Consider the following 21,856-nt stretch of genomic DNA (forward strand, 5'->3'; position numbering starts at 1 on the left):
CAAGCACTTAGTGCAGTGCTCAGCACACAGTAAGCGCTCAATAAATATGACTGACTGACTGAATGAATGAATGAAGCCTGCAGGGCCACTGTCCCCTCAAATGATACAACTAGGGGGGGAGTAATTTTGACCTAACGAAGCAGCCTCAATTAAAACCCTCCCACCTCCCCTCAGCTCCCAACACCTAAAGACCACCTCCTTTGGGAAACATTCATTCATTCAATCGTATTTATTGAGCGCTTACCGTGTGCAGAGCGTTGTACTAAGAGCTTGGGAGCACTGTACAAGTCGGCAACATACAGAGGTGGTCCCTACCCAACAACGGGCTCACAGTCTAGAAAGGGAAGATAGAACACAAAACAAAACATGTAGACAGGTGTCAAATGTAGACAGATGTCATGGGGGGTGGGGAGGGTATCTTCCGAGGTAAGACTTGAGCCGCCAGCGGCGTTTTTGCCACTCTGTCAGAAAAGAGACTGCAAAGTGCTCCCACCCAACAGGTTGGAGGTTTGTTTTAGTTGCTTGTCCAGGAAAAAAGATATTCAAGCCAACAGCTTTTTTGTATTCATTCCTCCTAATTGCATCCGGTTTCCTCCATCCACCCCCGGTCTGATGAAAGAATTATTATCCAGATTAAGAGGTTGGGGAAAAGGGGAATTAGAGGGGAAAGACTGTGCCTGAAGAAGCAGGGGAGTTTTATTCTTGTGCTCCTACTGCACCCTGCTGTTTTTTTATGAAATACCTGCCTATTGCCCTTTTTTTATGGTATTCGTTAAGTGCTTACTAGGTGCCAGGCACTGTACTAAACCCTGGGGTGTTGTCTTATGCTGTCAAGTCATCTCTGACCCTTAGCGACGTCATGGGCACATCTTTCCCAGAACGCCCCGACTCCATCTGCAGTCGTTCTGGTAGTGGATCCGTAGAGTTTTCTCGGTAAAAATACGGGAACGGTTTGCCATTGCCTCCTTCCGTGCAGTGTAAGCTTGAGTATCCACTCTTGACTCTCTCCCAGGCTGCTGCTGCCCAGCACAGGTGGGTTCTGACTTGTAGCAGATTGCCTTCCACTCGCTAGCCACTGGCCAAGTTGGGAATGGAATGGGAAGGCCTCTGCTTGACTCTCCCTCCCGTAGCTGAGGCTGGTAGAGGACTGGAAACTCTCCAGATGCGACCCTGAGAGGGGAAGCCTGGGGTAGATACAAGCTCATCAGGTAGGCCACAGTCCATGTCCCGCATGGGGTTCACCGACTTAATCTCCAATTTACAGATGAGGTAACTTAGAGTGGCTTGCCCAAGGTCCCACTGCAGATGAGTAGCAGAGCCCAGGTCCTTCTGATGCCCAGGCCCAGGCTGTAGCCACCAGGCCACACTGCTCCACCCTGCCCTGCCTTGAATCATGGAAACCTTGGGCTGGGCAGGTAGGAGTCACAGTAATAATAGGAGGTATTAACTGCTTACAGGTGCAAAACACTGGTCTAAACTCTCGGAAAATTGCATGGGAAAAAAATCCCTGGTAATAGTAATAATAATAATAATAACCGTGGTATTTGTTAGGTGCTTACTATGTGCCTGGCACTGTACTAAGTGCTGGGGTAGATACAAGGTAATTGGGTTAGTCCAACCCAACTTGGTCCCAAGGAACTTGCAATCAAAGAAGAGGTCAGGGCAGAGGGGAATGGCAACCAGCACCTAACGGAAGATAAAACAGTAAAAACCTGAAAACAATGTGGAAGGCAAGGACAGAGATAAATACAAACAGATAAAAACAAAAATGCCGTAGGATACCATGGCCAGGGGAGCAAAATTTCAGGCTGAGGATCCAGGCATCACAGTCTGAGCCACTGTTACTGCCACAGATACCGTAGCCTCCTCCTCGCCACTTATTTATTGTTTTATTATATTTGTTAAACGCTTACTATGTGCCAGGCGCTGTACTGCGCACTGGGGGAGATACAAGCAAATCGGTTTGAACACAGTCCCTGTCCCACGTGGGGCTCACAGTCTCAATCCCCATTTTATAGAGGAGGGAACTGAGGCCCAGAGAAGTGCAGTTACTTGTCCAAGGTCACACAGCAGACAAGTGGTGGACCAGGGATTAGAACCCATGATCTGGGTGAAGAGGCCCACTGCCGAGGCTCCCGTCCTCTCCGCCCCACCGGTACGGAGCAGGCCGGGAGTAAGGCCCCAGAAATGGCTACAGAGAGGGGACGGCGGGGGCAACCAACGGTGCGACCCGGTGGTCCGCCGGCTTGGGAAACTGAGGCCACTGCTTCCCCTCTGGTGCAGTTCCTGGAAAGGGAACCCCAAGAGGTCATCCAGTTCACCCCCCCGACCCCCAGCCTCTGGGCACGGCCGCATACGGTGAAGGGAAAAAGAAAAAAATCGCCAGAGAAGGGGACTCCACAGCCTTTGTTTGGCCGCAGAGAGGAACTTCTGCTGGTTCGCATCCAGCTGACCAGTCAGTGGTTAGTTTCTTGTCAGGACCCTTGAGAGTCCTTTGGAGCTTTTTAATTCCAGGAAACTGGATTTCTTTGCCCCGAAATAAGCCTATATGCCTCACAGCTCTTCATTCAGGCATGGAGAATTGAGCTGTCCCAAAACATCCAGAAGAACCTACCGGCCCTACCCACTAGAGAATCGGATGTTTCAAGTCGAGCGTCCGGGAAGCCTCTCTGTGCACAGGGCTGGCCGTGTCAATAGCACAATCGACCAAGAAATACTGTCCCTCCCTCTCTCACTCCCCCAAAACCAACAAGCCATTCCTAAGCGCTCCCCACCCTCGGAGGGCCCCTGCACTCATTCACTTGTTCAGTCGTATTTATTGAGCACTTACCGTGTGCAAAGCATGGTACTAAGCACTTGGGAAAGCACAGAACAAGAACAAACAGACACATTCCCTGCTCACAACGAGCTTGCTGTGCACCCCGCAGCTCTGCGTCTTTTCACCTGTGGACTGTCAGTCGGGGACTTAAGCTCCTTGTGGGCAGGGAATGGTTCTGTTTATTGTTCTGTTGTACTCTCCCAAGCGCTTAGTACGCTTAGTACAGTTCTCTGCAAAGAGTAAGCACTCAGTAAATCCCGACTCCACCTCTTGTCTGTTGTGTGACCTTGGGCAAGTCGCTTCACTTCTCTGGGCCTCAGTTCCCTCATCTGTAAAATGGGGATTGAGCCTGTGAGCCCCACGTGGGACAAGGACTGTATCCAGCCCAATTTGCTTGTATCCACCCTAGCGCTTAGTACAGCGCCTGGCACATAGCAAGCCCTTAACAAATGCCACTTATTATTATTTTCACTATTGTTACATTCAATCATATTTATTGAGCACTTACTGTGTGCAGAGCACTGTACTAAGCGCTTGGGAGAGTACAATACAAGAATAAACGGACACATCCCCTGCCCACAACAAGCTTACACTTCGATTGAATGAATGAATGCATGAATGACTCAAGAGATATTTAAGCCAAAAAAGTCCCCCTCCCCACCCTCCATCAACGATCTGGTTCATCCCATTCACCTGTCTACACATTTTGTTTTGTTGTCTGTCTCGCCCTTCTGGACCGTGAGCCCGTTGTTCGGTAGGGACCGTCTCTATAGGTTGCCGACCCGTACTTCCCAAGCGCTCAGTACAGTGCTGTGCACACAGTAAGCGCTCAATAAATACAATTGAATGAATGAGTGAATGCTTTGGGGTTCGGGGGCTTTTGAAAGTCTCCTTCTATCAAAGGAATGATCCATCCCCCCTTCCTTAGCGGCGGGCCGCCACTCAGGGCCACGGCGGGGTTTGAACTCCCTTCAGCGGCTCCAGATTGTGGCGCTTGTGCAGGTTCCCTCACACGTAACCGATGGCTCCTGAGAGCCTTCCTCTCGTAAATTACTTCACACGACGCCCGTGACCACCGCAGCATTCGAGTTTGAATAGAGCAGGAAGAAGGTGTTCGAAAGGCCTGTTCACTCAGCTGCATTTTAATTTCCTTTTCAATCTTGTCCCAATTAATTTCACCGAATTAATCTCACAGAAGCAAACTCGGCAGCGTCGAGGCCGCCGTTTCGGCGTGGCGGTCGCTCTGCCTGAACATGAAATAGTAGCTAATATAAAAATCCATCTGGTGGGTTGGAAACCCACGCCGGCTGCTGCTCGGTCCTGTCTGACATCCCAAGCATCAACAGCGGGGAAAAGTGATTTGGGGGTTAGTAGCCATCAGTAGCTGGCCGGGTTTCAACAACAGGTGTAATCCCCATATCCATCCAGTCTGGGCACCAGGCATGACAGGACAGGTGCTGAATCCTCCCTCTCGAGAGCACCGGGCCCTGCCGAAACACCTTTCCTCTAAAGATCTCCGACGCTTTCGACGGCCCAGCCTCGCCGTTGGTGTTTATCTCACGGACGGGTAACCCGAGTTCCCGGCCAAGCCCCGGGCCGTAAAACCCAGGAATTCTGGCTCCTGGCCCTTCTCCTTGACCCGGATCCTCAGTGGGCTTTGAGGGCCTTCCCTGACCGGTGAGAAAGGGTGTGTGGTACCGCGCGTGGTAACTGTTACCTAGTTCTCATCCCTTCTCCGCCACAGGTCTGCTGTGTGACCGTGGGCAAGGTATAAAATATCTATAATTCTATTTATATCGATGATATTGATAATAATAATAATAATAATGGCATTTGTTAAGCGCTTACTATGTGCAAAGGACTGTTCTAAGCACTGGAGAGGATACAAAGTGATCAAGTTGTCCCATGTGGGGCTCACAGTCTTCGTCCCCATTTTACAGATGAGGTAACTGAGGCCCAGAGAAGTTAAGTGACTTGCCCAAAGTCACACAGCTGACAATTGGTGGAGCCGGGATTTGAACCCAGGACTATCTCCTTGTTTGTTTTGTTGTCAGTCTCCCCGCTTCTAGACTGTGAGCCCGTTATTGGGTAGGGATTGTCTCTATTTGTTGCCGAATTGTACTTTCCAAGCCCTTAGTACAGTGCTCTGCAGACAATCAATCAATCAGTCGTATTTATTGAGCGCTTACTGTGTGCAGAGCACTGTACTAAGCACTTGGAAAGTACAAGTTGGCAACATATAGAGACAGTCCCTACCCAACAGTGGGCTCACAGTCTAGAAAGGGGAGACAGAGAACAAAACCAAACATACTAACAAAATAAAATAAATAGAATAGATACACAGTAAGATACACACAGTAAGCCTTCAGTAAATACGATCGAATGAATGAATGAAAGTCACTTCACGGCTCTGAGCCTCGGTTTCCTCATCTGTAAAAGGGGGATTAAGGACTGTGAGCCCCACGTGGGATGGGGATTGGGTCCAGCCCAATTATCTTCTGTCTACCCCAGCGCTTAGTACAGTGCCTGTCACCTAATAAGCACCTAACAAATATCACTATTAGTAGTAGTAGTTTCAAATTCATCTGGGCTTGAATAAATAGGTGTCCTTATTAAAAGTCACCCTTCCGGGCCAATGATCCACGTGAGCTGTTTTAACAGAGAAGTCTTCTAATCCTGGTTCTGCCACGTGTCTGCTGGGTGATCTCGGGCAAGTCATTTATCTTCTCTGTGCCTCCATTACCCCATTTGTAAAATGGGGATTAAACCCTGCTCCCTCCTACTTAGACTTCGAGCCCCATGTGGAACAGGGACTGTGTCCAACCTGATTAACTTGTATCTTCCCCAGAGCTTATAACAGTGTTTGACACATAGTAAGCGCTTAATGAGCAATAATAATTGCCACAAGAAAAAAAAAGAATAATAAAAATAAAGGTCCTGAGCGGCCCCAAAGCAGAGAGGAAAAGAGTAAGGGTCATGTACCTATCCCAGTGCTTACAACAGGATTTGACTTAATAAATGCCATCTAAAAAAATAAGAGGTCAGCATGATTGGCATTCATTCATTCATTCATTCAATCGTATTTATTATTATTAATAATAATAGTAATTGTGGTATTTGCTCAGCGCTTACTATGTGCCAGACACTGTACTAAGCGCTGGGGTGGATTCGAACAAATGAGGTTGAACACAGTCCCTGTCCCATGTGGGGCTCACAGTCTCACTCCCCATTTTAAAGATGAGGTAACTGAGGCCCAGAGAAATGAAGTGACTTCCCCAGGGACACACGGCAGACAAGTGGCGGAGCCGAGATTAGAACCCATGACCGCCTGACTCCCAGGTCTGCGTTGTATTCACTATTCCAGGCTGCTTCTCGAGCGCTTACTACGTGCTGAGCACTTGGGAGAGTCCAGGACGGCGTGCCGGAAGGGCGGCGGTGGGGTGTAGTGAAATCAGGTCCTTCGGAGGTGCATTGGGCCTTGAGGTGAAGGGCTCCATTTGGCACTACCGGCCACAGTTTGGGCCCGACCACCGTGATCGTTGACGGGAGAGCGTGCTCACCACCCGGCCCCGTACCGTCCTTCGCTCTCAAGGACGGTTATGAAGGTCGGTGGTCATGGGGCATTGAGCCAAAGTTGGCATCCAACTCAGAACGAACGGGCCTTGCATCGGCCGGCCTTCCGTCTCAGACCGGCATCGGTGCCGCGCCTCGATTGGATCCCGGTTGCTTTCCGATTTCTCCCGCCGCACGCCGCGGTTCCACGACGCGTCCAGGCCGCTGTTCGGTTGCTCCTGTATCTCCAAGCGTTGTTTTGTTTCCAACCGAGGGCTCTCCCGCTCCCCCAGCAAGGGCGGCTGAGAGAATGCAGAGCGTGCCCCTCCTCACCACCCCCCCTCCACCTCTCCAGAAGTGATTTGTACGTTATAATTATCATCGGGATGCTGTAATACTTCCTATTTTTAAGTGGGCTTAGTTAGATGAGGCAACAACCCCATAAAAGCCGATAAGTTAATTCTCTCAATTGCTTTAAATGAGGGATTTTTTTTTCCCTCCCCCCATTTCCGGGCTCTGAGGGAAAGGAGGTTATTTGGTGACATCTAGTGTCCATTTAAATCTTCCTCAAGCACCATTTCTTCCCCCCCTGGGCTGCTCAGGGGAGGTGAGGATGGGGGAGAGATGGTGGGGCGGTGGAGAGGAGGGGTATAGATGCAGGGTAGGTTGGAGGTACATGGCGGGGCGAGAATCCATGTCTGAACGGCATGATGAAGCTGATCAATGCTTGTCAAATAACCATTATCCACCTCTGACCTAACCAGAGAGGGCTACTATTGGAAAATGGCATAGCCTGGCTTATTTATGACTGCGCGGAAGAGAAGTAGGAGCCCTGCCTCCCCCCCGCCACCCCACGCCACCCTGGGTTCCTTGTTAACAAGCAGCTCGGGCCTAGGTCCGCGATGCCGGAGACGATGGTGGTGATGGTGGTGTCTGTGGTGTTTCTTCTCGTTAATAACCCCCAGGGGAGGCCACCAAGTTGGGAAGATGGGAATGGGCTGCGGGGTCAGCCGGGAGGCAACGGTCAGGCACCGGTCAAATTCAGTCGAGCCCATTCCTTTCCCCCAGACAGGAACCAATCGTCTAGAACAAACCCTGGCAGCCTCATTCCTTCCAGGTAATTTTTATAAATGAGGGGACACCCATTCCAGGAGAGGACAAAAGGGGGTGTGTGTGCATGCGTGTGTATGTGTGTAAACCTGCTCACAGGAGACACAATTGCCCATCAGATCTGTCTGCTGGGTGTCAAGCCATTCATTACGAACTCCTAAAGGAATGGGCTAAAAACAGCTTTTCTCCCCCTGGGAAGCCTCCCTCTCCCGCACCCTCTTCCCCAGCGGGACCCTGGACTTCTCATCCCCTTGTCCCGTTCCTTGAATCGGGGGAAAACGCAGCCTGGCCTGCTCCAGACCAGACAATTAACCCCCCGCGACTCCCACCCCGAATAAAGGTTTTATCGAGAACCGCGTAAACCACCGTGGGGTTGGGCTGTTGCTCAGAACCGCCCATTGCTTCGCAAACTCCAGTGGAAAAAAAATTCGAGCCATTTATTTTACAGTGAATTTATAACAAATGCCGTTAAAGGCTTCGTCTTTTGACAGAGGTAATAATAAATTTACTGTTAAAGACGGTAGTTTAATTCCTTATACCTCCAATACTGCACAGAATAAACTATATTCATCACTGAGTAATTTTTTACCACATAAATCTTTAAAACTAACCAGTGAAGGCTGTTGAGGCTGAAATATTGTAAATTTATTAGATATGCCCATGTAGTATTGGATTCGGAGGTTTCCATTCGAATATATTACGGGGGAAATTTGTGTCTTTAACTGTGACATTCCCTCCATTTTCCACCGCCAGTATTATAGCAGCAGCTCCTCCAGAGTCAACTCTTTGTTGATTAGACAGAGATTTAGTAATGAACTCTTCACATATCTGCCAAAGAGACTGCTTGACATTTCACCGAGGTACCCGGTTGGAAATGGGTTGCAAAAGCTTTGTTTGCTTATAATTATATTTTATTTTATAGATTATAAGAATCCTATCTGTTGCCAAAATTCCGTAGAAATATATAGATTCAGTTCAATAACCGTTTTAATTGCTCCCATTAGTTATAACTTACTCTGGCGCCTTCCTCCACTTAGATCACGAGCCCCTTTTGGGACAAGGACCGGATCTGAATTGTTTGATTTTACATTGACTCCAGCGCTTAGCACAGTGCCAGGTCCGTAAGAAATACAATGATAGTATCGGTAATGATAGCAATAATAATAGACTAGAAAAATAATAAGGGAAATATAAACTCATCTCTCATTAAGGGACAGGAACTTCCCTATCGAGCTAGTCTGCTCTGTTCGGGGGGATTTGGGATCATTGGCGTGAACCCATGCAGCAATCAAACCTGTAGGAAAAGATCCTCCGGACGGCCAGACTAAAACGGGCAGACAAAAGCCCAATAAAATGTCATAAACCTGACTTTGAAAGGCTTTTAGTGTTCAATATGGTACATCCAGGAGGGGTAACTAGTATTCTTTCAAATCTAAAAAAAAAAAATCCATTGACCATCTACAGTTTTTATGAAAATCTCTTTCTGACAGCCGAGGGACACAGGCTGAACCTTTCTCCTGATTTGCCAAGAAAATGGCATTTAAACCCACCCACTGATGATTCCAAATTGAAATGTCCTCTCCAGTTTAATTAAGGAATCATTAATATTGTTGGAATGAAAAATATTTGATTTGGGGGCTGCAGGAATTTGCACTGAAGTCTTCCCAACCTTCCGACCCTCCAGCTCTGTTTCTCCTCCCTCCTCCCTTCACCCCACCCCATGCTCCTCTGGAACTTTCAGGGAATGCTGTGCGCATTCAGATTAAAGAAATAAACTAAAATCGGGCGCTAACTGGTAAGCACGGAGAAAGTCTCCCAGCAACATGATCCTGCAGCCATCAGAATAATGGTTAGAAGACAGAACCGGCTCGAAAGATAAGAGTAACTCCAGCAATTAATATTCAGCGATTTCACATTACAGTCAAAGAGAAGCATTTCTCTTTGTGATGCAGCTCATAAGCAAGTCAGACTGAGAGCTGTGCTGCTTTGTGTGTTTGTGTGTGTGTGTGTGTGTGCACGCACAACCAAGGGTATGTGTTGTGGTTTTTTGTTTGTTTTTGTTTTTTGCAAAGCTGCTCCATCTGTAAATGAACAAACATCTTGATTTTATAGCTATTTGCTTTGTAAAACTGAGAAATGAAACAAAAATTACTGGATGCCTAAGTAAGACTTTAATTCCGAATTCATTTACGCCGTAGCTTGTGCGGTTGTCACAAACCATAATGCAGTATTTAATTAAAATAACAGAAGTGCATCTAGATATGTCCTAGGGTAGCTATCACCAAATTATAGCCTGTGCCATCCGTATTTTATTTATGAAACAGCCGATTCTAAGGTGCAGCGAAGCTGATGCCGAAGAGGAAAGATTTTCAGCCGGCCTCTTTACCGAAGCCGCGGTTTTTTTGCCAATCTCTCGGATCTCTCCCTTTGAGGCGGGACTGTCCGATGGGGCCCTTTAACGCAGCGAAGGGCCCTCTCCTCGTCTCCCTACCTCTCGTTTTTTCAACCACTGACCTCCTCCCCGCCAAGACCTCTGGCTTTGAAATCCCCCGTCGATTATCACGGAAAGGGTAGGTTAGGGTTGATAGAAACCGGCGGTGCAAGAGAATGGCCCATCTTGGACACTTGGACGTGGATTCCGGGTGGGTCTCAAAAGCAGACATTTCTGAACACCGTGGGCATGTGGATGGACCAGTCTGTTACCTCTTACTTGCTTTCCTCCCCCTACCCCTCCAACCTAGAGATACGTTTTAGAGTTTACCCATTCACTTGCTCCATAGGTCGTACTGGGTGGACACTGGTGGGAAGACACACCATTCTTTTTTCATTAACTGGCGGCATCTATCTTCCGCGCACCCACCATCTATCTCCCCGTCCGTGTTGGCCGCCCCAGCCGCCTCCTTGTCGGCAGAATTACGTTCGGCCGGGTCCCGATTTATAGGAAATAAATAATGAAAATGGAAGGGTCCGAGAAAGATAATCGAAACATTCGGATTGTGATTTTTCACTGTATTTCCCCCCGAACGGAGAGCCGGCGAACAAGGAGATGCTCTAGAAAGGTGCCGGGGGGAACCGGGTTCCCGAAAAGAAAGGCTTATTCTGCCGAAACCCATCAGGTCGGCCCAGTTGCAGCACTGGTTTTAGAGCCTCCTTTCCTCTCCCCGTGTGCTTCGGCCTCCCTCGTGCCTGGACATCTCCAAGCGAAAAGCCGTTTAGAAAAGGACCAGATGTGACACCGATCATTCCCCCTTTCCTTCCACCTACCGTTGGCATAATTACAGGTCTCGCGTTCTGTTTTCTGCAGTTGAATAAGACGACTTGGAGAATTATGGAACGGAAGGAAATGAGGATGGTGACCTTGTTAGGGGAGGCGGCCCTGGGGGTCACTGTCTAAAGATACTCTAGTACCAGGATCACCTGATCGCTGCTCGATTCCGCAGCGAGGGACTTCCGGAGAGCTGGGGCTCCTCGCACTTGTAATTATTGGAGCCCCTTTCACAGGTCACATGGAAAGTTAACTTCAATGGCTGCTAATTTCCTTCCAACAAGAGTGCAGGATGGGAAACCACCAGAAATAATTGGATTCCAAACAAATTTAGGAATTGAGTCTGTTAGAAAGCAAATAAAAATGTCCTTTTTGGAAGGCGGAGGGCGAGGTGGGAAGGCTGGCCCTTTGTTTTGTTTTTGGTGTGGGGGCTTTAGGCGGGGGGAGGGGGTTTTGCCTTTCCCTGGGCAACTTTGTCATTAAAGTTGCACCTACAGCTAGAAGTTTGTCCGTGAAAAATGGTCATTTTGTTTCTCTGCTCAAAGAATGTTATTAAAATGCTAATTTAAAAGAAAAAGGAGTTAAATATCTAGCGATGGTGCAGTCTAATTGCAGCCATAATGAGCTCTCTAAATGTGAGTGCCCCTGACACACACAGAGCATAAACAGCCAGTAAACAGATCATTAGTACCCACGTTCATTTATTCTGGCGACCTTACCATGACCCCACCGAGGGTAGGGTGAAAAGCAGGTGGATCTGGCTGTGACACCCCCTAGAGGGATCCAGGAAATGAAGCTATAAGCGGTTACCATGGAAACACCTCCGTGTGCAGATGATGTAACACACCGACAGGCTGTAGGGCTTCGCAACTGGGACGCTGCCTCTCCCTCGCCAGAACAATCTTGAGGATTAAATTATTCATTTCTTTAATTCACCAAGCGAAAGGAATCCTAATTTTCCTGGCGGCCCACAACTCTTTCCCATTTGTCTGGCTTCCCCATTCCCCTCACTTCCCCTCGGTCCTTCCCACCCCCGGGCCCCAACCAACGCCGGCCTGAAAATACCTCCCTGGCAAGATTTGGTGGGGTGCAGGGGAGAGTACGGGGTGTCTGTGTTGGTAGGGATGGACGGGGGAGATGAGCACGGTAACTTAGTGCAAATCTCTGGCGCAGGAGAACTCTTTCTTCTCATAGTGGAAGAAAGCCCGACACCTGTCTTTCCCCTCTCTGGAGGGATGTGGGCAAATTTAGAGGCAGAAGCTCTTCCCCTTTTGGGCCAGTTGGTCAGTGACAGAAGAAACGCCTGTCTTGGACTTTGCTGAGGGTAGGGGAAGGCCTCCTTGTCCGGTGTGTCAATTTGAGGCCGATCCTGAACTCGGTGCCCAGATTATATAAGCGAAGTGCAGGGAGGAAAGAAACGAGGGTCTTCCCTAGACATGTGCGCGTCCGCATGCTCACGCACACGCACAAGAGCGTTGCTGATTGAGAGACTTGAGATTAATCAAAGTAATTCTTTGGAGAATGATTCTACTCCATCCTAGGCCATTTCGCCCCACACAACCCCAGTAACAACCTTATGGCCGGAGTAGAATAACTCCTTTTCCTTTCGTTTTGATTTTTGAAGGCGAAGGGGAAGGGGGCAAGAAAGACTATCCTCGAAAATTATTTTAAAATAAAAAATATCCCAGGCTTCATCTCCACCCACCCCCCTGCCCCTGCCCCGACCACCCCCACCCCCTTCCCCGATGCACTTTAGATGAACCTGTGATATTGTAGCAATGGCCCTTGAAGTGCAGTGGGGAGGTGATTTAGGAGAATATTAAAGGCAATGTGGAGATTCAAGGCGCCTCTCTCAGGGAGATCTGGAGAAATACGCAGCACAGATGGGCAGAGCAGATTAAACATTTCCGTCACATTGTTTCCAAATTGTGTTGTGGTGCCTGAGGCTGGTACTGCGGTCACAGCAAAACAGAACAGTGCAAAGCTGTGAGCGGCTCAGTTTATGGAATACATATTAATACGGCCGTCTCACATGGCATCACAATCCTATCGGCTCAGAAATGATCCCGTCTTTATTGTTCCCAAATTCCGCCCTCTGCTCCTGCCCCGCTAAAGATACAAATGTCTCCACCCTCTATGGGTGAACCTCAGACTGGACGTTTCACCTTCCCCTCTGCCCCATTTCATCCCCACCTGGGCTTCGCTTTTAGCCTCGCCGCCCTGTGTTTTTCTTGCTTTCCTTCAGTTGCGTGTGCACACACCGGCCGCATGCCACACACGTAGCTCCACATCAACAGCATCCTGTTTTTTTGCTGCCAGACCTCACACATTCCCCCGTCACATCTGACTCTCTCTCTCTCTCTCTCTCTCTCTCTCTCTCTCTTACCCCCCTCCCCGCCTTCCCAATCCCCAGTTCAACACACAAAGCATTCCAAGCTTAGAGCTGAACATTTTCCTTGACTCAGTCATTTCCACCCTCCGCCTCATCCATCCTTCCCTTACAAAGCCCCGCTCGAGTCTGCCCATCCACTTCGCTTCTACCAGTGTCTGCCGTCGCGCAATGCCCCTCCATCTCCGCCAACCCGCTCCTCAGACTTAACATGGTCACTGGCTTTTCCCAAGCTCACTCGTCCTCCTTTTCTAGCGTGCCCCCTGCCCCACACACAAACACGCAAATGCACACACACGCCCTTTACTGGACTCTTCAAACCCTGTCTCCTCTGCCTCCTGTTCACAGAACCGTGTTGAGCTAGTTCCCGGTAACAACAAATAAATAACGGTGCAACGGGGCAAATTTAATAATTCATTTTTACGATGATTTATTAGACCAAACCGCTGAATAATGAAAGAGGAGAAACTGATTGCCAAGAAACTAAGACGAGGCAAAGAAAAGACAGGCGAGGCCTTCGAGCCGCCTCTGGCTTCCACGGGGTGCTGAATTCTGGGCCTTTTATGGGGCCCGACCTTTCTAATTCAACGTCTATTCCGCTGACCGTTTCCCCTTCCCTTTTAAAAATGCTTTACGGCGTAAAGGCCTGTGGCGTCAGGGGGCTGGCACCTGTTTGCCTTGGGTGAGCGATCCCCGCCTCCCCGCCTTGTCTCCCTTGGAGTTTGGAGGTGGTATTCATCACAAAGCTTGAGCTCCGTTTCATTTTTGGCATCCTGAGCATCCTGAAAGGGCTTCAGAAGCAAACAGGATCTCTGAGGTATAGAGTCCGCGGCTGACCCAGCGTGATTATCTGCCGTTATCGGCTGACCCGGGAATAACACACAATCTGCCTCATTTACAAATTAGAATTCTCCATTTTTCCAACAATAATGTATGGCCCGCAAGCACTAATAAGGGGAATAAGCAATCATAAACCAATAACTCTGTGATTGATTAGCCTTTCCCATACGTATATCAAACAGTCATTGATCTTCTGTGTTAGGGACTGATTAATTGTTCTCCTAAACTGGAGTCTTGTTGTTTACAAGGGCTAGTGAGAGGAGCTCTGAGAGAGAAGGAGAAGAAGAAGGGTTTGGGAGGGTCTTTAAGCTTAACAAACGCCACAGTTGTTGTTATCTCAGGGAGTTTTGCATCATTTGGGTTGGGGGGGTCATGGTGGGGAGACAGGGGCCCTACTGAGTGGTGAAAGTTTCTTTCATTCATTCATTCAACCGTATTTATTGAGCGCTTACTGTGTGCAGAGCACTGTACTAAGCACTTGGGAAGTACAAATCGGCAACAGAGATGGTCCCTACCCAACAATGGGCTCACAGTCTAGAAGATAATTCTGTTGGTACTTGTTAAGCGCTTATTATAATGATGGCGTTTTTTTGATGGCATTTATTAAGCGCTTACTATGTGCAAAGCACTGCTCTAAGCGCAGGGGGAGATACAAGGTAATCAGGTTGTCCCACGTGGGGCTCAGTCTTTAATCCCCATTTTACAGATGAGGCAACCGAGGCACAGTTACTTCCAAGTCAGCAGTTTCTGTCCCCAACATTAGTGTCATGACCAACGCCAGAGAGGTTTTTGCAGAGAGTGCCCGCAAAACTTCGCTCTGGCAGAAGCAGCAGGGCCTAGCGGAAAGAACCCGGGCCTAGGAATCACAGGACCTGGGTTCTAATCCTGGCTTTGCCATATGCCTGCTGCGTGACCTTGGGCAATTCACTTCACTTCTCTTGGGCCTAAGTTTTCCCATTCTCCCTCCTACTTAGACCTTGAGCCCCATGCCGGACAGGAACTGTGTCCAACCTAATTCACTTCATTCACTCATATTTATTGAATGCTTGCTGTGTGCAGAGCACTGTACTAAGCACTTGGGAGAGTACAGTATGTACAATACAACAATAAACAGACACATTCCCTGCCCACAGCAAGCTTACAATCCGCCCCAGCGCTTAGAATAGTGTTTGACACATAGTCAGGGCTTAACAAATGACATTTAAAAAGAACTGTCAGAGGACAACCTGGCTTTGAGGGAGGAACAACAGTGGCTCGAAGGATCAAGTGGCTCGATTTCCACCCCTCCCTCCCACCACACCCACCACCGGATACCGGAGAAGAAAACCAGCTCTCTGCCGGAGAAGATAAGTCTACCAGTCGTATTTATTGAGCACTTCCCGTGTGCAGAGCACTGTACTAAGCACTTGGGACTGACGGGAGCGAGGCCGAAGGTGCCAGAGAGCGGAGCAGAGAAGGACGAGGGTTCGGGATTCCCCTGCCAACCCAGAGGGCGGGATCCTTCCCGAGCAAGGGGAGGGGTGACCCGGGGATCGCACCGTCTTCTCTTCGCTCCAGGGAGCATCCGATCCCTTCCGTCGGAGCAGCCCGGGATTCACGGAGCAGAGAAATGGGATTCTCAGCTCAGGACCGAGTGGTCATTTCAGGTCACGCCTGTGCTCCTCCAGGGAAGCAGTGGAACAGATTATACAAATAAGAACCAGCAGGGAGGAGAGAAATTAAAATGTAGCAATCATGTAGTAGGGGTATTTAATCTCTTTCAGGGCTTATGATAGGCGCCTGCTGTTTTCCCTCTGATATCCCCTGACACCGACTGACAGGGTATTGTAGCACCATACAGGGACTCAGGGCCCTGTGACAGGAGGAGCGGCGAAGAGGGCCGTAGTGGTCTCGAAGCCGTAAACAGCAACAGGGAAACCACTTGAGGCAGATTCAAGCTGTGCCCTGGCCCGTGGTTGGTGGCCACACTGCTTTTGTGTTTATAGAATTTGCTGTTCTTTTTATGGCAGGTTTGGTATTTTTTCCTCATTGATGGAGATTAGCAGCATAAATCCTTCGGTGGCACTGAGCTATCCCCCATAAACGCCCCCGTCAGTTGCCAGTGATGAGAGAGGCGTCGATCTCAGGTCCGCGCTAGGTTTGGCTCATCGCCCCGGGAGCCCCGCTGGCCCAAGGAACCGTTTCTCCCTTTCTCTCTCTCTGTCCCCCCCAAATCTCTTCATTATCTGGGTGGGCGAGGAGATGGGGGAAGGCACTGCTGGGTCTTCAAGGAATTTAGGATCAGAGCCAAACTGCAGCTGGAATCATGTTGAACGGGAAGCGTTTCCACAACCGGATTTGCGGGGAGGGGGAGAACACCGTCCCATGTGCCTGTGAGCACCTCCGGGTATGATGGGCGCCTCCAACATAGGCACCGTAATCTCCCAGGCCACGAGCAGGTCGCCTATCTGCCCGCGGATCTGGATAGCAAATTACTGAATCCCCCGGGGATCGGGTCGGCCTTGGGGTCCCCGAAGCGGTTGATGGTCGAGGGAGAGGTTGGCACCCCACTTTTTAGACTTTGGGAATCGGCGGTGACATCCCTTTGGGCTTCAGGGGTATCTTTCCCAACCACTAGGGATGGGCCAGCCTCACTGGGTTTGAGGCGTCAATTCCGGGCAATCTATTTCTTCTGCCACCCGAAAACTAAAAAAAAAACCAAAAAACCCAAGAATCAGCAAACTTAATAAATTAGTACCTCCAGACAAGAGCAGAGTTCACTCCGATCTGGGGTCTGCTTGGCTGAGCCAGTACTCTCTTCGTTTTAATAGTTTAATAAAAATTAGCATAATTAACGAACATCTGTATGATCCAGAGTGGTGCAATTTGGCACTTGGAAACGAGGGCTTAAACATGATTGCTGTGAGTTTAATGTTGTTTTAATTCTTTTTGGCACTGTGCAGTGAAATAAACGTTTGGTGCTGGTAGTTCTCGGCCGGATCTAATTTGCATTTTTCTCCCTTTGATTATGAGCAATTGTGGACTCCCCGGCAATTCATCAAGGCAGAAATTATTTTAAAATACCTCGTGGTGTTCAGACGGAGCCGGAGCGGGAAAAGGGAGTGGAGGTGGAAGAGAAATCTCGGGTTTCTTCATCTTGGCAGGGAACACCCCGGGGCCTCTCGGCCCCTTCCGTCCCTAGCCCCAAAGGGATAGGTCAGCTCCCTGGATGACTTTTCCGGGTTTCAGCGGCGACGCACCACTCCTCTTCCCCTCTCCGTTTTCTGGGATGTCGAAAGGCAGAGGGTTTATTCTGCTCATCTCTGCTCTCGCCACTTGTGGAGAGCTGCAGGTTCTGCTGACAGCGGGATTCGGCCTGGGCCTCCAGCGAGGTAGTGACAGCCCGGAGCCTAAACGTGCCCTGTGAAATCTCAGCTGCTTCCAGTCTGCTTCTATCAGGGTAGGATCCCTGCCTGCAGAGACATCCGGTCTAAAGGGAGACGCCGTTCAGTCGGCGGAAAACCCCGGGGTCCCACCCAACTCCCCCTTTTCCCCCTCCAGGCCTGCCACATCTGGAAGCCTGCAGTAGGGAAGGAGACATCTGGCAGGTCGAGTCTTACCCGTCTTCCTAAGTGACTTTCATCTGAAGGAGCTCAGAAGTTACGGCTCCCGTTTAAATCGCCCACACTACCTGGGAGAAAGCCGAAAGGCCAGTAGGGATAGAGTTTCACGGACATGAAAGAGGAAAAGAGAGAAAGAGGGAGGAGGAGAAAGAATGGAGGGGAGAGAGATGACTTCCTTCTTACTGAAACATCATCCCGTAACAAATACCTTTTTTTAAAAAAAGGGTCAGAGAGTTGCGGGATTAACAGCAAGATAGGCACAGAGGAACCCCTGTTGAGAAGCAGTGTGGCTTAGTGGATAGAGCCCAGGCCCGGGAGTCAGAGGTCCTGGGTTCTAATCCTGCCTCCGCCGCATGTCTGCCGTGAGGACTTAGGCAAGCCACTTCATTTCTCTGGGCTTCAGTTACCTCATCTGTAAAACGGAGATAAGAGTGTGAGCCCCATGGGGGACGGGGACTGTGTCCAACCTGCTTAACTTGTATCTACCCCAGCACTTACAACAATGCTTGGCACGTAGTAAGTGTTTAACAAGAACCATCATTATTATCATCATGATCATTATTATTGTTATTAGAACGGGGAGACTGCGGCATGGTAGCCTGCGGCAGACAGAGGGAGAGGGCTCAAAGAGGAATCTCCTTCCGCCCTCACATAAGGCAGATCCAGATGGGCAGAAAGGAAGAAACGGCATTAGCTTGAACCCATTTTAATAATAATAATAATAATGGCATTTATTAAGCACTTACTGTGTGCAAAGCACTGTTCTAAGTTCTGGGGAGGTTACAAGGTAATCAGGTTGTCCCATGGGGGGCTCACAGTTTTAATCCCTATTTTACAGATGAGGTAACTGAGGCCCAGAGAAGTGAAGTGACTTGCCCAGAGTCACACAGCTGACAAAAGTGGCTGAGCCGGGGTTTGAACCCATGACCTCTGACTCCAAAGCCCGTGCTCTTTCCACTGAGCCACATTGCTTTTCTTTGACAAGTTTGTAATCACAATAAAAAAAGTTTCCCAACCCATCATCAGTGGTATTTATTGAACGCTTACTGTGTGCAGAGCATCATAGTAAGAGCTTGGGAGAGGATAGCCTGACAGGTGGCTTTGCCACTTAATAATAATAATAATGGCAATTATTAAGCACTATGTGCAAAGCACTGTTCTAAGCGCTGGGGAGGTTACAGGGTGATCAGGTTGTCCCACGGGGGGGCTCACAGTCTTCATCCCCATTTTACAGATGAGGTAACTGAGGCCCAGAGAAGTGAAGTGACTTTCCCAAAGTCACACAGCTGACAATTGGTGGAGCCGGGATTTGAATCCATGACCTCTGATTCCAAAGCCCGTGCTCTTTCCACTGAGCCACGCTGCTTCTCTTTGACAGGTTTGTAATCACAATAAAAAAAGTGTCCCAACCCATCATCAGTGGTATTTATTGAACGCTTACTGTGTGCAGAGCATCGTAGGAAGAGCTTGGGAGAGGACAGCCTGACAGGTGGCTTTGCCACTTGTCTGCTCTTTGACCTTAGGCAAGTATGTTCATTCACTGTCAGTCAGTTGTATTTATTGAGCGCTTTCGACGCGTGGAGCACTGTACTAAATGCTTGGGAGAGGACAGTACAATAATAAGCAGACACGATCCTTGCAAGTTGCTTCCCTTCTCTGCCCTTCACTTACCTCATCTGCAGAGTGAGGATTAAATTGTGAACCCCATGTGGGACAGGGCCTGTGTCATTCATTCATTCATTCATTCAATCGTATTTATTGAGCGCGTACTGTGTGCAGAGCACTGTACTAAGCGCTTGGGAAGTACAAGCTGTCCAACCTGATTAGCGTGTATCTACCCCGGGTTTCAGTAGGGTATTTGCACTTCACGAATACCATTAAAAACAACTCAGAGCCCCATGAACTCTCCCTGCAGGCTGCTCCGTGCAAGCGCTTAGTACAGTGCTCTGCACACAGTAAGCGCTCAATAAATACGATTGATTGATTGCAGGCATCGCTAAGGGGGCCCTAAGGAAGGCATTTCCTTTATGATCTGGAACTGAGCACCATACCCAGGACTCATTGGGAAATCCCTCCCTGGGATGAGCCGCCTCTCAGACAGGCGGTCCCAATTACACGCGTGTAATACCCGAAATTAAGAAAATGGGAAGGCCAAAGGGAGCTTCCAGAGAATTCCCGGGTTAAGTGGGTTCAATCTGAAGCGAGCTTGGGTATTGAAAGGGCACCATCCCCGGCTCAGCAGACGCAAAGTGTCCGCGACGCTAAGCAGAGTCTCTGTTGTCATCAGTTCTCAATTCCCCCGTGTCCGAAATGGTTTCAATCTGTGCCCGGCCCGGGCGGCGAGAATATAGATGCGATGGAGGGAGGAAGTTGATCCACTCTCCTGGATTGTGTTAAGAGTACGGTCTTTTTAAGGACGTAAGGAATTCCGTTCCCCGGTCAGATCCATGACCCCTCGACCTCCTGGTTAGGAATTCATTCATTCGGTCAATCGTATTTATTGAGCACTTAGTGTGTGCAAAGCACTGTACCTAGCGCTTGGGAAAGTACAAGAAGCAGCGTGGCTCAGTGGAAAGAGCACGGGCTTTAGAGTGAGAGGTCATGGGTTCAAATCCCGGCTCCACCACTTGTCAGCTGTGTGACTTTGGGCAAGGCACTTCACTTCTCTGGGCCTCAGTTTCCTCATCTGTAAAATGGGAATGAAGACTGTGAGCCCCACGTGGGACAACCTGATTACCTTGTATCTACCCCAGCGTTTAGCGCAGTGCTTGGCACATAGTAAGCGCTTAACAAATACCAACATTGTTATTATTACAACACAATAACAGATACATTCCCTGCCCACAACAAGCTCATAGACCAGAAGGGGAGACAACATTAATATAAGTAAATAAATAAACAAAGGGGGGGACAGACATTAAAATAAACAAATAATAATAATAATGGTGGCATTTATTAAGCACTTACTATGTGCAAAGTACTCTTCTAAGTGCTGGGAAGGCTACAAGGTGATCAGGTTGTCCCACGTAGGGCTCGCAGTCTTAATCCCCATTTTACAGTTAAGGCACAGAGAAGTTAAGTGACTTGCCCAAAGTCACACAGCTGACAGTTGGCGAAGCTGGGATTTGAACCCATGACCTCTGACTCCAAAGCCCGGGCTCTTTCCACTGAGCCATGCTGCTTCTCCATCCATAAATAAATAAATAAATAAATAAGCCATCCAACTCCCTTAACCTTCTCGCCAGTGACCAAGGGTGGACCTAGGTGATCCCAGCTAATAAATCCAAATAATAAGGCCTGACAAATATCTTCCCCAAAGGATGCTGGAAAGTGGGTAAACTGGGCCTAGGAGTCAGAAAATCGTGGGTTCTCATCCCGGCTCCACCACCTGTCTGCCGGGTGACCTTGGGCAAGTCACCTCACTTCCCTGGGCCTCAGTGACCTCATCTGTCAAATGGGGATTGAGACCGTGCACCCCACGTGGGACGGGGACTGTGTCCAACCCGATTCGCTTGTACCTACCCCCATGCTTTGTACAGTGCCTGGCACATAGTAAGCGCTTAACAAATACCACAATTAGTATGATGATGATCGTTATTATTATCATTATTATTAAAGGAGGTTAACAGCCAGTTCCCACCCCGGTTGTCTTCTCTATTTGCAGGAGTATAACATGTTTGGCTGGTGGGTCGGAGAACTGAACAACCTTATTGGGATTGTCCCAAAGGAGTACCTCACGGCCGCTTTTGAGGTGGAATAAAGACGAAAGTCAGGTATGTGCTCTCCATCCCCCCCATCTTACCTCCTTCCCTTCCCCACAGCACCTGTATATATGTATATATGTTTGTACATATTTATTACTCTATTTATTTATTTATTTTACTTGTACATATCTATTCTATTTATTTTATTTTGTTAGTATGTTTGGTTTTGTTCTCTGTCTCCCCCTTTCAGACTGTGAGCCCACTGTTGGGTAGGGACTGTCTCTAGATGTTGCCAATTTGTACTTCCCAAGCGCTTAGTACAGTGCTCTGCACATAGTAAGCGCTCAATAAATACGATTGATGATGATGATGCTGTGGCCCTCCGATCATTGAATCGGGAAATGTTTCCCAGGCCCCCGGCCGGATGGCCCCTTGCCTCTCCGCTGAAAGGGCACAGTTGCCCTCGAAGTACCCACCGTATCCCACCACTCCAGGTGGAAGGGTGATGTGCATCTAGCTTTAAATCTATTTGTTCTGACGATTTTTACACCTTTCTACATGTTTTGTTTTGTTGTC

General features: G+C 48.9%; 1 protein-coding gene and 1 non-coding gene across 2 annotated transcripts in view; one reads left to right on the plus strand and one right to left on the minus strand.

Annotated features, from left to right (window-relative positions):
* SKAP1 (src kinase associated phosphoprotein 1) overlaps positions 1–21,856 on the plus strand; it is a 413,802-nt gene that overhangs the window by 387,043 nt on the left and 4,903 nt on the right. The window contains exon 12 of the mRNA XM_038754037.1: positions 21,241–21,349. Coding sequence (XP_038609965.1) covers positions 21,241–21,336 — 96 coding nt within the window. The 3' untranslated portion in view covers positions 21,337–21,349. The remainder of the gene's footprint in view (positions 1–21,240; positions 21,350–21,856) is intronic.
* Positions 1,043–1,180, minus strand: LOC119935279. Its single transcript, XR_005453165.1, has one exon. It is a non-coding gene; the product is annotated as a small nucleolar RNA SNORA7 (small nucleolar RNA).

This window comes from Tachyglossus aculeatus, chromosome 11, assembly GCF_015852505.1.
Source record: "Tachyglossus aculeatus isolate mTacAcu1 chromosome 11, mTacAcu1.pri, whole genome shotgun sequence".
Classification (NCBI taxonomy): Eukaryota; Metazoa; Chordata; class Mammalia; order Monotremata; family Tachyglossidae; genus Tachyglossus; species Tachyglossus aculeatus.